This window comes from Lolium rigidum, chromosome 6, assembly GCF_022539505.1.
Source record: "Lolium rigidum isolate FL_2022 chromosome 6, APGP_CSIRO_Lrig_0.1, whole genome shotgun sequence".
Lineage (NCBI taxonomy): Eukaryota > Viridiplantae > Streptophyta > Magnoliopsida > Poales > Poaceae > Lolium > Lolium rigidum.
The window spans coordinates 121,251,937-121,266,464 of NC_061513.1; the positions used below are offsets into that span (position 1 = coordinate 121,251,937).

General features: G+C 42.6%; 2 protein-coding genes across 3 annotated transcripts; one reads left to right on the forward strand and one right to left on the reverse strand.

Annotated features, from left to right (window-relative positions):
• The first annotated feature begins 344 nt into the window (after positions 1-344).
• Positions 345-2,982, forward strand: LOC124663215 (mitochondrial outer membrane protein porin 2-like). Its single transcript, XM_047200941.1, has 6 exons — positions 345-540; positions 687-754; positions 1,943-2,053; positions 2,191-2,280; positions 2,362-2,570; positions 2,682-2,982. Exons 1-6 carry the CDS (start codon positions 345-347, stop codon positions 2,980-2,982), a joined length of 975 nt encoding a protein of 324 aa, XP_047056897.1.
• A 454-nt stretch (positions 2,983-3,436) lies between these two features.
• Positions 3,437-13,382, reverse strand: LOC124659184 (alpha-amylase 3, chloroplastic-like). 2 transcript variants are annotated; one of them, XM_047197119.1, is made up of 13 exons: positions 13,122-13,382; positions 12,893-13,026; positions 12,144-12,198; positions 11,850-11,969; positions 11,347-11,446; positions 10,059-10,378; positions 8,463-9,094; positions 7,396-7,585; positions 6,774-6,880; positions 5,401-5,650; positions 4,825-4,947; positions 4,201-4,368; positions 3,437-4,080 (listed from the first exon to the last, which is right to left on the reverse strand). In XM_047197119.1, the coding sequence occupies exons 1-13, from the start codon at positions 13,380-13,382 to the stop codon at positions 3,922-3,924; spliced, it is 2,619 nt and encodes an 872-aa protein (XP_047053075.1). In that variant the 3' UTR covers positions 3,437-3,921. The 2 variants fall into 2 exon arrangements, with proteins under 2 accessions (XP_047053075.1, XP_047053074.1); XM_047197118.1 differs by having other exon boundaries at positions 10,059-10,381.
• Between the last annotated feature and the right edge of the window lie 1,146 nt (positions 13,383-14,528).

Here is a 14,528-nt window from a genome sequence, read left to right on the forward strand (position 1 = left end):
TACAAGTGGGACAAAAGTGGGATCCCACTTGACACCCTTAGAGGCATAGGGATCAACTCAAAGTCCATGCCGGCCCGTCCTGATCAACCCTTTCTCCAAGGAAACACACGCTGCGCAGCTTCTTTCTCTTGAAGAAAAAGATAACGGACACCCCACGGCAACGGATCTGCGCCGTTCATCTCACAACAGGCCGCCACGCGGCGCTCCCCTCCTCCACGCCGTTATAAGCAGGCGTCCCCCTTCCCTCTCCTCCCCCAAAACCCCCAAGCAACCACCACCTTTCCCGCCGGCCCGCTTCAACCTACGCCGCTGTGCTGGTCCTCAATCGGAACCGCTCTCCTTCCATGGCGACCCCTGGTGACGCTCCTTCCATGGCGGCCACGGTCGACGCTCCTTCCATGGCGGCCACGGTCGACGCTCCTTCTGTTACGGCCCCGATCGAGGCTCCTTCCAAGGCGGCCGCGGCCCCGGCCGGTGATGCTCCTCCCAAGGCGGCCGCCGGTCCTGGCCTCTACTCCGAGATCGGGAAGAAGGCCAGAGGTTAGCACGAGCTCTTCCCTTCTGGGTTACTTTTTGTGGGATTTTGGCGTCTGATGGTTCTCGATTTGAGCTTTCTAACCGCTTCCCCCTGGCTAAAAAAAGTGACTAATCTCTGGTTGCGGCTTCTGTTCTCGGTGGCTTTGCAGATCTTCTGAACAAGGATTTCAACATGGACCCGAAGTTTACCCTCACCACTTACGCCGAAAACGGAGCCGTGAGTACTATCGATCTCCCTGCTTTCGTGTCAGTTGTTTCTCGTGGTTTCCTGTCGAACGCTTGGCTCGCGTGATGCCGTGATCCGATGGTAGTTTAACGGTTTCGGTTCGATTTTAGATGGCTGGGTGAATCTTGAGATTGGATGGTGTTAGTGAACGCTCGGAAGGGTTCGGTTTTTTTTTACTTCTGTTTTCTGCCTGCGCACGCGCAGATTTGGGGATGCCCGTGTTTGCCACGTCGAAGTTAATCGGTATGCTGTTCGATTTGGGTTCCACGAAATTTCAGATTGCCTCGGATTAGTTGGTGAATGGGGCGTGGTATTAAGTTTCTTAGTTCAATCGTTGTTAGCAGTCCTGTCTCGGATACTAAGTTTATAATGATTCTTATGCATGAACATTGTGTCGGTGCAATGGTGCTAGTCTTGTGGTGTTTTTACGGCTTAGCCAGTACATGCGTTTAGGATATGCCTTCTGTAATGTTGTACGCAGCTTGGATAGAACATGCAGTTATTTATGCATGATTTCAATTCTTAGGTTAATATTTATGCGACTTTCAGGTGTGCATGTATTGTTTGTTTTCGTGGATTCTAGCGACAGAGACATATTTGGGATCCGTGGTTCTTTTTCACCATGTGAATGAAGTAATGACCACGATTGTAGGAGGCAACAAGCAGTGCCCTGATATTTTTTTTGAGAGAAAGCCTAGGCTTTATTAGGGCATCTCGCCCAAGCAGTGCCCTAATATTAAATATGTGTTGCCCTGAATTATTGTTTAGTATCTGACTGTCTTACGTTGTTGGAACACTCGGGCATCAGCATTTTGTTCTAGATCTGCTTGATCTAGGATTTCTGGCTTGTTGCAACTTGATTTTTGTTGATACTGATTACATCAGGGAATAAGTAGATGATGACAGATAACCGTCAGAAAGTTATCCATTAAAATGTTACACCACTTATTACTAGATTCGACAAAAAAGTACTGGTTTATTTTGTTTTATTTGACACTTCAAAGAAAAGTGTGGCAAATCAAAAAATATCCCAGATCTTCTCTAGATTGCCAATGGAACTCTTGCTGACCCTGGATATTTTTGTAAAGTTTAGCTCTTGTATTGAGCTTTTAATTCTAGACTAGATGGGATCGGGAAACTATAATAAACCGATGATAAGTTGTTCATTTTTCTATACAGGCAATCACTGCTACGAGCACAAAGAAAGATGAGGCTATCCTTAGCGAGATCCAGACCCAGTTTAAGTACAACAATGTCAAACTTGATGTGAAAGCAAATTCAGACTCTCAAGTAAGTTTTTGGATGTATCCTTTTTTTTTCTCTGTGGAATGTGATTGTAAGAGAAGTGTTCCACATTATGACGACAAATGTGATTGTTTAAACTACTGTTTCTCTACTACTGTCTGTTTAATGTTTCTTTTCTTCAGGTGTTAATCACAGGCACAACTGAGTATCCTCGTGTACCGGGCATGAAGCATATTACAGCAATTTCTTATCCATTCAAGACACCTGGAAAGGTACACAGCTTGTGGTTTTCCAGGTTTTGTTTGGTGTTTTATAGTTGTTGTTTTAGACTGATCTGTACCTTGTTCTTGCAGAATGAACTCCAGTACCAGAATGATTACGCTGGTCTCAGTCTTGGTGTTGGCATGAACTCCAAACCTCTGATTAACTTTTCTGGTGTGGTTGGCAACAAATCTGTTGCTGTTGGTGGGGACGTTGCCTATGATACTGCAATTGGGGATTGGACCAAGTACAATGCTGGAGTGAGTCTCACCAAAGAAGATCTTGTTGCTTCCGTGATGCTGTAAGTTTTTGCTTCTAAATGACCTCATATCCTTTCCCCATCCCTGCGGTACATCCACGGATGAACTGCATTGCCTTTTGGGTGCGAACGATGAATGGTTTCCCTTTTCAGGAACAACAAAGGGGACAGCCTGACTGCGTCCAGTTACTACATGGTGAACAAGCAGTCTGCTGTCGGAGGGGAGCTGACCCACAACTTCTCGAGCAAGGAGAACACGTCCACCGTTGCGTTGCAGCACTCCTTGGACCCTCTGACCACCGTGAAGGCGCGCTACAACAACAAAGGCATGGTCAGTGGCCTCATCCAGCACGAGTGGAGGCCCAAGTCATTGCTGACCATCTCCACCGAGTTTGACGCCAAGGCCATAGAGAAGAGCTCCAAGATTGGGCTCTCGCTGGTTCTTAAGCCCTGATGACGATGATGATGCTGATCCTTTTTCTAGTTTTAGTATGGCGGTAGTACTAGTTTCCATATCAGTACCTAAGATCTGTGAAATGAGTCGAATTAACCTCTTAGCTCGATTTTAGTTCGACATGGTATCTATTCCTCCGTTTTTTTTTAATTGACTCAAATTTAGTACAAAGTTGTACTAAATCCGAGTCAATTAAAAGAGACCGGAGGAAGTAGATTCTGCAACTTGTCCTTTCGTTAGTGTCATTTTGAGTAAGAACTGCCCAATGTCCATAGCTTGCTTTATGTTTGAACCAAATCTTTATAAATGGCTTACACTAGCCATTTCCATCTGTTGTTTGCTCGTTGGCTAATGCATGAAGCTTACATTTTTCTCGTGATTGCTTTTGGATCTTGATATGCCTCTATTGGGATAATTTAACCCACTATCCTTTGTGATACACTTCACACAATGATTGGATCCCTCTTAACATGTTGTAATCTCCAACCACGAAGCTGCACTCTGCCTCTATCTGCTGTCATGCATTACACTGAACTACACTTCTATGAATACACTACACCCAGTTTAATATACTACTTGAATATATGTGCCTTATTGCAAATGTATGTTACTTACATAGATCCAACAAAGTGGACTCGAATACTTTATTGTAAATGTTTAATCTATGATCTTACAATAGATCCAACAAAGTGGAGGTGCCTCTCCAAATAAGCGGGCAATTTGCCTTTAGTGGGGAAGAATGGTTTGCATAGATATAAAACTGCTCAAATTCATACATATATTTCCACTTGTGTGAAAGCTTTGCTGCAGGGAAAATGCTGTCATTGCCATTGCAATCTTAACCAGGGCTTGCCAGCCGCTGCATTCCGATGCCATCTCTTCCAATCTATATGCTACTATTAGATTATATACTGAGCAGTTGTCGTCAGGAAATGACATCTACGACGGCGCTTCCCAGATCTTGTAATCGTGCCCCTCTACCGCAACAGTCCAGTTTATGGGACCGCTTGGCTCAAAATGTCCACTGCCAATCTTCATTGTAACCGTCTCATCAATCTGAGCCGCATATAAATTTTGTTCTGCCTTGAGTATCTTGATCTGTAGATCATGCATATATTACAACCACATTAAAAAAAATTGTCATTGCGTATATGAACATGGTGTAGAAGGGGGAAAATGTAGGAACTTATACAGTTTCTTTTTGTATATGTTCTATACCTTGCTGCGGCACTGAATCTTTAGACGGCGTCTGACAGAGATTAATCTGGCAATATCTTGTTGCAAGTGTGAGAAGATGTGATCATAGAAGACTGCAGGAGTGCCAGGATGCGTCAAGATATACGCATATCCTTGCATCTCCATACCATAGGGGAATCTCCAATGACCCTACAGTTATAAAGAAACAATGTTAGGGGCTATAGAAAAACTTTCAGATTCTGGATATTGCAGTTCGGGAGGGTGATGGCTTAGACTGTAACTGGACCTCAGTTCATTTTTACCCGAATTCTCAAGATTAGGGACTTCTAATTCAGAAGATTTCAACCATAATGAAGTTAGAAAGACATTTAAAAACAGAAACTGAGCAACATTAAATAAGCAAGGATAAGGCAGACACGCCCTGATCATTATTATAAAGGCTAGATGCAGATGGCAGGATACCCACTTACCCAGATAGCATGGCATGTAACTCGATGAATTATTGACTATTTCTATGCAAATAATACAATTAAACTAGCATATATCTACTTGTCCAGGGTTCTGAGCAATAGTTGTTTTAGGGGGCTTGCTAGGGTCTGGGTTCATGCCCATGACATGTATCTACTATCTAGAGAGTAGCGGTACCTGAGTGGAACCAGTGTCATGATTTTCTATAAATGTGACTGCACGTGAAGGCCACCAACCCAATACTCCAGGTGGTTTTCCTTTTTCATCAGACAAGCGCCAGTACTCAGATCTTTCCAGTGCCTGTGCAACATAAGGAAATTCCATATTACAGGTGCAGAAACAATAGCAAGAAGAAAACTTAGGAAAGGAGTACACAACTTCATCCAGTAAACAAACAAATGATGGGCAAGGCGATGATCAAAATATTTCATGGGTCAAATCTCCTCAAGGAACCACTTTACAACAGATTTATCAACATTTAATAGAATGGGAAAATCATGCATAATGCAAGTTTAATTAATTGACATCATGATGGTCTTGCATCTGCGTATCACACTGAAGTTGATAACTGATAGTAGAGAAAATACTCAATTGTCAATTCATAATATAACAAGATCCTCCTGTAAAAACATTAATTAATAAAATAACAATACATAAAACCAAGCAGGCAGGCAATGCTTCATGATGCATATGACAACAAAAGCATCCATAAGCAATATAGTAGAAGTTTAAAAAAATTCTTTGAAATTTTACCATATGAAGTATTCCTTTAGTGGTGACATCAAATGCACCAGCAGTTCCATTTGTAGCATTTATCCAGTCAACAATTCTCTGCCTGTGAGCATCTTGATTATAATCCATTTCACCATAAGTATAACTGAGAGAGTCCCAGTACTCTCCTACTGCAAAGTATGGTTCAGTTGCTTCCATGTAGTCTTTGACATATCCACCCCAAAAGCCACGAACAAAGTCAAGTCTCCATCCATCGTATCCAACTTCCTTTCTGCAATTCAAACAGAACACCTATGAATAAAACATGTGAGATCTGGAAGAACCGGAATGCTGCGATCTTTGATAACGCACAACCCTCGGTGCCTTCCCTGCTCAACGACATCAAGACCGAGGCGCAACAGTGGGTGAGCGCGGGGGCCCGGGGCGTCCGCCAGATCATCCCCTAGACTAGGTCTTCTCTCTTGGGTCGAGTTGTAGTGCGGGGTGTTGGTCCCTTCGTGGACTTGTACATATAACCTTTTTCCTATCTATCAATGCATCGAAACGCAAGTCTTTTGCGTTTTCGCGAAAAAAAATAAAACATGTGATAGGATATGTGGATTGTGTCACATAGATGTGCATGCTATGGTGGATGTGTGGCCATAGAAGAAACGACCGAATAAGGAACTAAGTAATATGTGATAGGGTAGTGGTGGCACCGATTGAAGACAAGCTAGTCCCAACACCGACTAAGGTGGTTTGGGCCTATCCAGCGGAGGCCTTCAAAAGCACCATTTAATAGTGGGATTCTAAAGGGTAGGGAAAATACTAGAAGGGCAGAGGAGATCCAAAGTTGACCTGGGAGGAGGCGGTAAAAAGGGACTTGAGGGATTTAAGTTATTTGGCTCTTGGTAGGACTGTGTGGAGATCGGCAATCCATGTACCAGAATCGTCGTTTACTTGTATTTTGTTCACTATTCTCTCTTTTTTGCATTTTGGCTTCCATATGTTTCTTGGGTTTCATATCTAGCCTACCCGGACTTACTTGGGACAAAAGGCTTTGTTGTTGTTGTAGAGACACAGTGTAACAGGACGGGCAACAGATGGAACTCTTAATTCCAGATCTATTTATCTGCTTCTTATCTTCTCAGATCATATCCCCCATCCCCCATTCTCTGGTGTGCTCATACAGTATCCATACCAACTAACTAGCGTTTTCATCGTCAGAGTTGACGATAGCAGTCACAGTAACTAACAGCTGCAAATTAGACAAGTAAAACATGCATGTACCGAGTCTATAAATCTGTTACATGTGGATGCTGCACTATAATAACATTTTGGACAGCTAATGTATTAACGGACAGTTAAGCATGAGAAAATGGGAGCTTTTGCCAAGAAATGAAAGGATAACATACCTCATCCAGCAAAGCCATTCTTTAAGATCCTTTCTCACAAAATCTTGCGAGTGATCAATGTTTGGTGCAGCATGGAAGTTATCTCCACTGCTCTTGTTTCCTCTTCCCTAGAACACAAGATTTTGAACACGAACAGGCATAACGTTAACAGATGTAGAACAACCTAGTAATTTTCAATTGGCTGCTGAAGCTGGTTCTTTTTTTAGAACACGGGTCAAGTTCCATGAAGTTCTTTATGCAACTTAAGCATGAACGCTAATTTTGCACTAATTTTCATCACTGAAAAGGTAAGAAAATGCAAGTCAAAAAGGCAAAGAGTTAATCGGAATTTGTAGGTCACTCAGTGAGACTATCTTCAAGCATCATTTTGTTGATTGAATTAAGCTTTTGTCTGCATAACTTCAGCAAGCCCCCCACCAAGGATAAATATTGGTGAAATAAATTATTATCCACGAGGAAGAATGATATAACCCATTTTACGTGTTTTCATTATAAAGTATAGTGGCGCAACAGAAGACCCAAATAACCCCACGAGGTGATGATGTTATAGAATCAGATCGGACTTAAGAATTATATATTCCAAGTCTTCTAATTAAGTTTCTCTAGCAAGGAAAAGACTCACCTGGAAATGTGGATCATCAGCAACAACCGCTCGGTCATCCCAGTTAATACGCCCACCAAAAATATTCCAGACACCATTTTGATTCTGAAACTGAGCACACCTGTGATTTAGGACAGCATCACCGAGAACCTTCATGCCATTTTGATGAAAAATATTCACAAGCTGCTTCAACTCTTCCATGGTTCCATATCTGAAACATAGATGGTACCATGGTAATGCTTAGCATCAGCTCACATGATGAGGTTGAGATAAATTCAGAAGAACTCAGTACAAATTTACAGCAAGATTAGTAATGTCTCCCTCATTTATTAACCAAAGTGCTAGTCAGTAGCAAGATATGCAGAACAATGAATATACATCAGAGTCACTGAATTTACTACATAGCCCCATCAGTCATCTGGTACAGAACTGAGCTCATTCATTCCGAGGTGGAAAACCTCTGATCAGTTACTCAGCAATCACCAAACAGTTCCGTACTTTGCATATTGGCATCCATTACACTAACAGAAATTACACAAGAAGAAACACAAATAACTCGGATGGGTACATGACAAGACATTTGTTCGCCAAATTTCTTCTTCTGACCAACTAACAGAATGAACAAATCATGCAGGAAACAGTATCATGGCAGTGCTTGCACTTACCTTGGAAGGAAATAGGGTCTCAAATATTTAGTGCACATATAAAAGATCTACATCCATGAGTGTTGTACTTACCAGTAAAGTTCTGAAAGGCATTACAGGATAAAGAATTTACAACTTGAAGAAGTCATATCTCACATTTAACTGCTAGCATAGTCTCTTGCATCTTGAAAAAAATGCGTCGAGACATTTGGCATGTGAGATTTGTTAATCAAGTTACTTATTTTGTTGAAGCTCAAAGTAGTTAAACCTGGTACTGGTTAGAACATTTACAGACTGACGTCATTTATAAGGGACCAGCAAAGGAGATACTATGACACATAACAGAAATAGATTGAATAAAATAAGGTGGTATTATTAAATGTATGCAATCATAAAATAGAAATTATTCTAAGGAATATAATTATTTTGCACAAACAAATATACCTGCAATTTAGGTTGTATAAATCCCTTGGCATGTATCCTTCAGGTGATACAGAATCAGTAGGTGGTGGTGACCATACAATTGTAAAACCTAGTGATGCCAACTCCTTGGCTTTCGTACCAAGTTCAACATACCATTTTCCTGACTTATGTGACTCCCAGTTAAATCCTTGGCATAATATTTCAAATCCAGATCCAGTGCCAGAACAAGCTGGTTTCACGCTTTCTGGGTCATCAATGTAAACAGAGTCCTCTGCAATCTCAATAGTGGGGCTCCTAAAAATGCTATACGCTTCAGCTGCTAACCTCTCGATTTCTTGAAGGATATCTTCTTGCAGAACTTTATTCTTTGTTCGTTGACCTCTTCTAGATGATAGGCCAACTACCAGATTTCTTATATCACTGATCAGGCCATCGGTTTGCGAAGACTTATCATCAAGCTTATGTTCATCAGCCTTACGAGGCTCTTGAGTGCTTCCAATTTGGTCCACTCTCGTAAGAGGAATATAGAAATCAAAGTTGTTTTCCAGATTTCTCAACCAAGTATCCTCATTAAGTTTGAGAATGAAAACAAGACCCGAGTAATCAGCATTCAGTAAGAATGATATAGTGTTGCCTGATCCATCAGTTTTTTGCTGCAGCATGAGGAAGATGTGTGAATAGGAATAGTTAACTGCTGTTTATGGAAGCTAAAGTTACTGGATCTGAATGCAACAAAAAAGCAAAAAAAAAAAAAAAAAAAAGTAGCACTCTTAGAAGGGTGAAGCCACAGCTCCATGGTTCTGCACTTCTGCAGAACATTTCTCACCCGAAAACCAATGCAATCCATTCACTTTCGATAAAGGGAATATACTAATATCAAGCTGACACCAATTACACCCAGCTTCTGCAACAACATAATGTCAAGAGCTAGTCGAGACATCAAGGATGCACACAGCCAAAGAGAAGAAAAGAAAAAGGCCTGCCAAAGCGATCAGTGATCACAACAGAAGCAGAACCAACCACCACCATTGGCAACCCATTATGATGGAATTATAAACCCTATACCCTAAAGAAATAATTGCACGAGAGGGCCAACTTTACTAGGGAGTACTTCAGTAAATTCCAGTTCCAAAATTTATTGACATCTAAAAGACCTGAGCTTGCTTTGTACAATTTTCCTAGTAAAAGGGTCATGATAAAACAAAGTGACCCTCTTAGAAACAAATAGATATTACAGGGCAATATCTTGCAAGGATATCAAAAATATTAGAGAAGTTTTGAAGAGTAAACACAGTTTATGGAAAAGTGAATAATATCATGCCCACCTTTGCTTTTCAATTTTTGCAAAAGCATTTATGCACTACATACAAACTATCATGCATTTAAAACATTCTTAGTCTTATCATATGGATAATCCATGGTAAACACCTGCCATAATTCTAGTCTAGACAATTCCCAAAGTGCAAATGGATTAATGTCCAGTTTTAGTGTATAGTTGAATCAGAAAATAATAAGATATACAAGTGGCATCATATGATTTACTCCTTTGCATGCTATAACTTAACACAATCCAATTTCATATCTCCGTCTACCAAGGGCTCAAGGTTATTTCCTTACCTCTAGCAAGGTCTGCAGAGCTTTCTGTCGGAAGATCTTCGTTTTTGGTGGATGTGGTTCTGGTGGGATCTCCCAAGTCATGGTATTGCCTTTGCAAACTCCCCAATGAATGATAACATCTCCAGTAATGTCAGTATCGAATTCCACGCGACTTTTATTTGTCTCGCTGTTTTCCGTCACAGTAACAGATACAGAGTTCTCAACATACTCTGATTTTAATATCGGATATTCACCATAGAACTGTGAAATACACTTTCTGTTTGGACCTTTATCCTCAGGTACAGTTTCTTTTGGCTGAGCATTTGACCCTTCAAGTTTATCTCCTAAGACATAAGAGAATTCAATATGTTAGATAGCTTTTACTGAGGCCCCAAAAAAACAGATACTTCAGCTTTTGAAAGCCAATGCTGTATAATTTTTCGGTCAGAAAAATACCATGTTCTCTGAGAATTCTACTGACTACTGCAAAACAGTAATTTACCTGAGGACAAAACAAGTTGTCATCCACAAAGACAACAATAGCAGATTTATGGTCGTTGCTTGCAACTGCGATTTCTAAAAAGAGGATTTACTTGGTTTATGCAAGTGAAAGTCCATTGCTTATATGGTATATACTTTCAGAGAATAACTAAGTGAAAGCCCACAGTTTATTTTTCCCATGTGTGCTGAAACATACTTCCAGAACTATACTTTTGCCATGAACAAAGGGGAAATGGAGCAAAATTTCAATGCAACAGTATTCATTTTTCTGACGGTGTTATGCCTTTCTTGGTCTACAGTTTGGGTGTTGACCTTGAATCATTGTGATATATTTTGTTCCTTTGGGATGTGCAATACAGTAAGTTCTAGTCACAAGACATGGTATCATAACACCAACGGTACGGGTGAGGGTCTTGTCTTCGCCACCACCATTTCCTCCCTGGGCCACTTATGTTTGTCGTCTTCAGTTGTGCTGCCCTCCAGGAGGAGCAAACTCTGATCCCGGGTTGACAAACTCATTCCCAAACCTCTGTGGTCCATCATAGTGGGCAAGGATAACCAACGGTTGCACTTCAAATATCCTGTTGCATAGCTCACTTTTTTTTTTTACGGGAAGCATAGCTCAGGTTTCTGATGTCAAAATAAGTGCGTATTGCACATTGGGATAATAGTACTTCCGCTGAAGAAAACATATTTCTCCAACCTAATAACCAAACAGCTGAAATACAGAGTACTTAAGGCCCTACAATAATGATAATCCAAGAGAAAGTAATTGTCACTGAGACTCAACCTGGGTAGACACAAATACCTTGTTTTGCTCCTGATGAATCTTTATCCTTGAGGGACCCACTTAATGGTATTCTGAAATCTCCTCCCTTATGTTGAAACCATGCACCTGTTCCCTCTTCCTATAACAAAGCAACAATCAACTGAGGCATTAAAACTGAAAAGCTGTTTCTTTTTCGAAAAGCTGAATAATAAACCCTTAAACCCCAAAAACCAAGAGCAATGAACCTAACATATTGGTCAATCAAAACATTCAGCCCGGATGAGGTATATGTTTTGTACTCTCTTCATTATGGAGAGAGATAAACATGTTGTGGAACACGATATACTTTCCTTATACAATACAACTAAAGAATGCATACACAACTTTCCAATAGACACCCTCCCTTCAGTGATAGTTTTAATTTAAATTGAATTGACGGGTCATATATTTATAGTAAGAGTTGTGATAAAATCTAGTAAGGTAAGATATACGAGCTGCCTAGGAAATAAATTGACAGCAATACAATCGTGTAAAGTTTGAACCTTTAGAACAAAATTGATAACGGCAATTGGAGTGTCCTTATCGAATTTGATTTCCACTTGATGAAGCACACACCCTTCTGAACTGTGTGAAATCTCCAGTGGTGTTTCGATTGCAGTGTCCTGGAAGTTCCAAATATTGTTCAGCGTTTGAGATTCTAAATATTAGAATTGTAGATAAGGTTAAATCTGAAACAGGTTCCTAGCAAGTTAGTGTGACACAGACAACCATATGGCAGTGTCAATAGCTGAAAACTGTTTTGAGTGCTTGGGCAGTTTTCAGAAGATTAGAATAACCTTGATTGGAACTGAACCAGGAGGCCTGATTTCTTCAGGAGGTTGGTCCCATTCTCTGCAAACATATAGAGAAACAGGATAAGATGAAATTGGTTATTAAATTGCTTTTACCGAAGGATTTTTTTCCTTCTTCTGACGATTTAACCAAGGAGTTGGTAAGCGGATGTGAAAATTAGATTAAAAAGTTACGACTTTCAATTTTCAATTATTTAGGGGAGCACACCATCTTCACTAAATATGCCTTGAAAGAAAGTATTATTTTATTTAGAAATAGCAACGACAGATGGGGATATCAAGACAACACCAAAGGAACCAAGGGACATGGCGCACACCAATATACAGACATGATATTCCATAAAACAATATGCAGACATCTCATCCCAATTGTGCAAACATGAAGTTATTAATTAGAATGTGCCTCACCCTTCAATGTACTCTAAGTTTCCAATTAAAAGAAACATGTATTTTTGAAGTATTCACAATTCGACCAATGTGATCCAATAGCAGCCCCTTAAATGTTTCAAGTTATGCGCTAATTTTTCTCTGCTTAGGATCAACTTGCATTGCCACCTGATTAATTTAATTTGAAAATGACATGTCCGTAAATTCCCCCCTAAATGAAGCCAAAGCCGAATCAAACATTGTCTATTCTACCATCCGCAAAGGGATCAACCTATGTCTGGGCCAGCGAAGCTGCATTGGCATCGCAAGCCAAACCTCACTGCCAACGTGTGCATACCATATCATACCTGCCCGTCTCACCATCGTAGGAGACACCCCAGTGCAGCACCCACTTCCCCTCCAAATCGCAGCCGACGACGACCTTGCACTTGCCGTCCGCATCCGGCTCCGCGTCCACCCTCACCCACGCCTTCCCTTCCACCTGCACGCGCCACAGGATCAAATTCATCACCAGCCAGAAAAATAAGAGGAGGCCGCAGCCTTGTTGGCATAATAATCCACGGAACGGGGGGTTACGGTTTTGCATCGGCGCAGGGGGAACTTGTCGGAGAAGACGACGGCGGCCTCTCCGGAGCCGGCGACGGGCACCTCCGCATGAGCGCCGGCGCGGGCCACGACGACGCCGCCAGCTCCTCGGCCGAGCCTCAGCCTCCTGGGCGCGGCGCGGCACCGCGGCCGCGCGGGCACGAGGAAGGCCTCCCCGGGCGCGTGCGGGCCGCCCCGCGCCGGCGGGACGGCCCGCGGGATCGCCGGAATGCTCCAGCTAGCCGCCGACATGTCACAGTCTCGCTCTGCCTGTGCCTGCCAACGTTATGCTCGTGTGTGTGTGTGTGTGTCCGTGCGCGGAAGGGGAAATAGCGGGGACGGGAACGGGAAATGGAGTGGAACAGGAGAAAATAGATGGCTTAAAAAGGGATGGCCCGTCGTCGTCGGGAGATTGTTTCCTGGGCCCGCTCGTCATTGGGGAGGGGCGACGACCGGTGGATATTCGCTGCGGTGCCCGCCGAGGTGGATTTGGGAAGGGGAAAAGTGGTGGCTCTGACCCCGAAGATTACAATTTGCTAATTTTGGGGATCCCGGAGCGGACGGCTCCCCGATTAGCCGTGACTCACCGTGAGGTGGCAGAAGGGGGTGATTACGTGTCCGTTAATTAACGAGAAGAGGAAACAGGAGTACAGATTTTTTTTTTTTTAGAATCTAAACAGGAGTACAGATGACAAAAAGCCCGCCCGGAAGCGTGGGACTTCGAGCATGAGGCCAGTCTGTATGTCCCTTGCCTCGGCGTCGGTTCAGCTTTTTTTGGTCCGTTTGGTTACCTAGCCGAGGCCACGTTCTTGCACGAACCACTTCTCAAAGCACCGCTCTTGAATTTTCGCAACCGTATATAGGGGCGGCTCTCCCACTGGCAAACTCAAATCCCCCATTTTCCCCATTTCGAGCTCATCCACCGTTCCCGATCTAGCGACATGGCCGGCTTTACCTCACCCGCACGGTCGGCAAGGGTTGCGGCGGTTACTGGCCGCGGATGGTCATCTTCTTCCTCTACGTCGATGACTTCGGTTGTGGTAAGATTCTGCAAACCCTAGCCTTAGATCTAGATCATTTGGGTACACAAGTGAGGTCTGAACGAATCCATTGTAGGAGATTCATTCGTCACTGGTGGAGGTTGTGGAGGTTTTCCAGGTTCCATCTGACTCTACGACGGGGACCGTTCTCGTCGTTGACTCTTCCACTGGGACGGTGGTGCTGCATGCATCTTCGCCAGGGTCCCCTGCTTCCCCGACCTCGGTGCTGTGTGTGGCTCCTTTGACTGTAAGACCGCTCTTATTTATCTCGTTGTTCATTGATGTGGTAGTGGTAGTTCATTGATCTGCTAGTGCTTAAGGATGTCCATGTGGTAGTGCTAGTTCATTGATCTGCTAG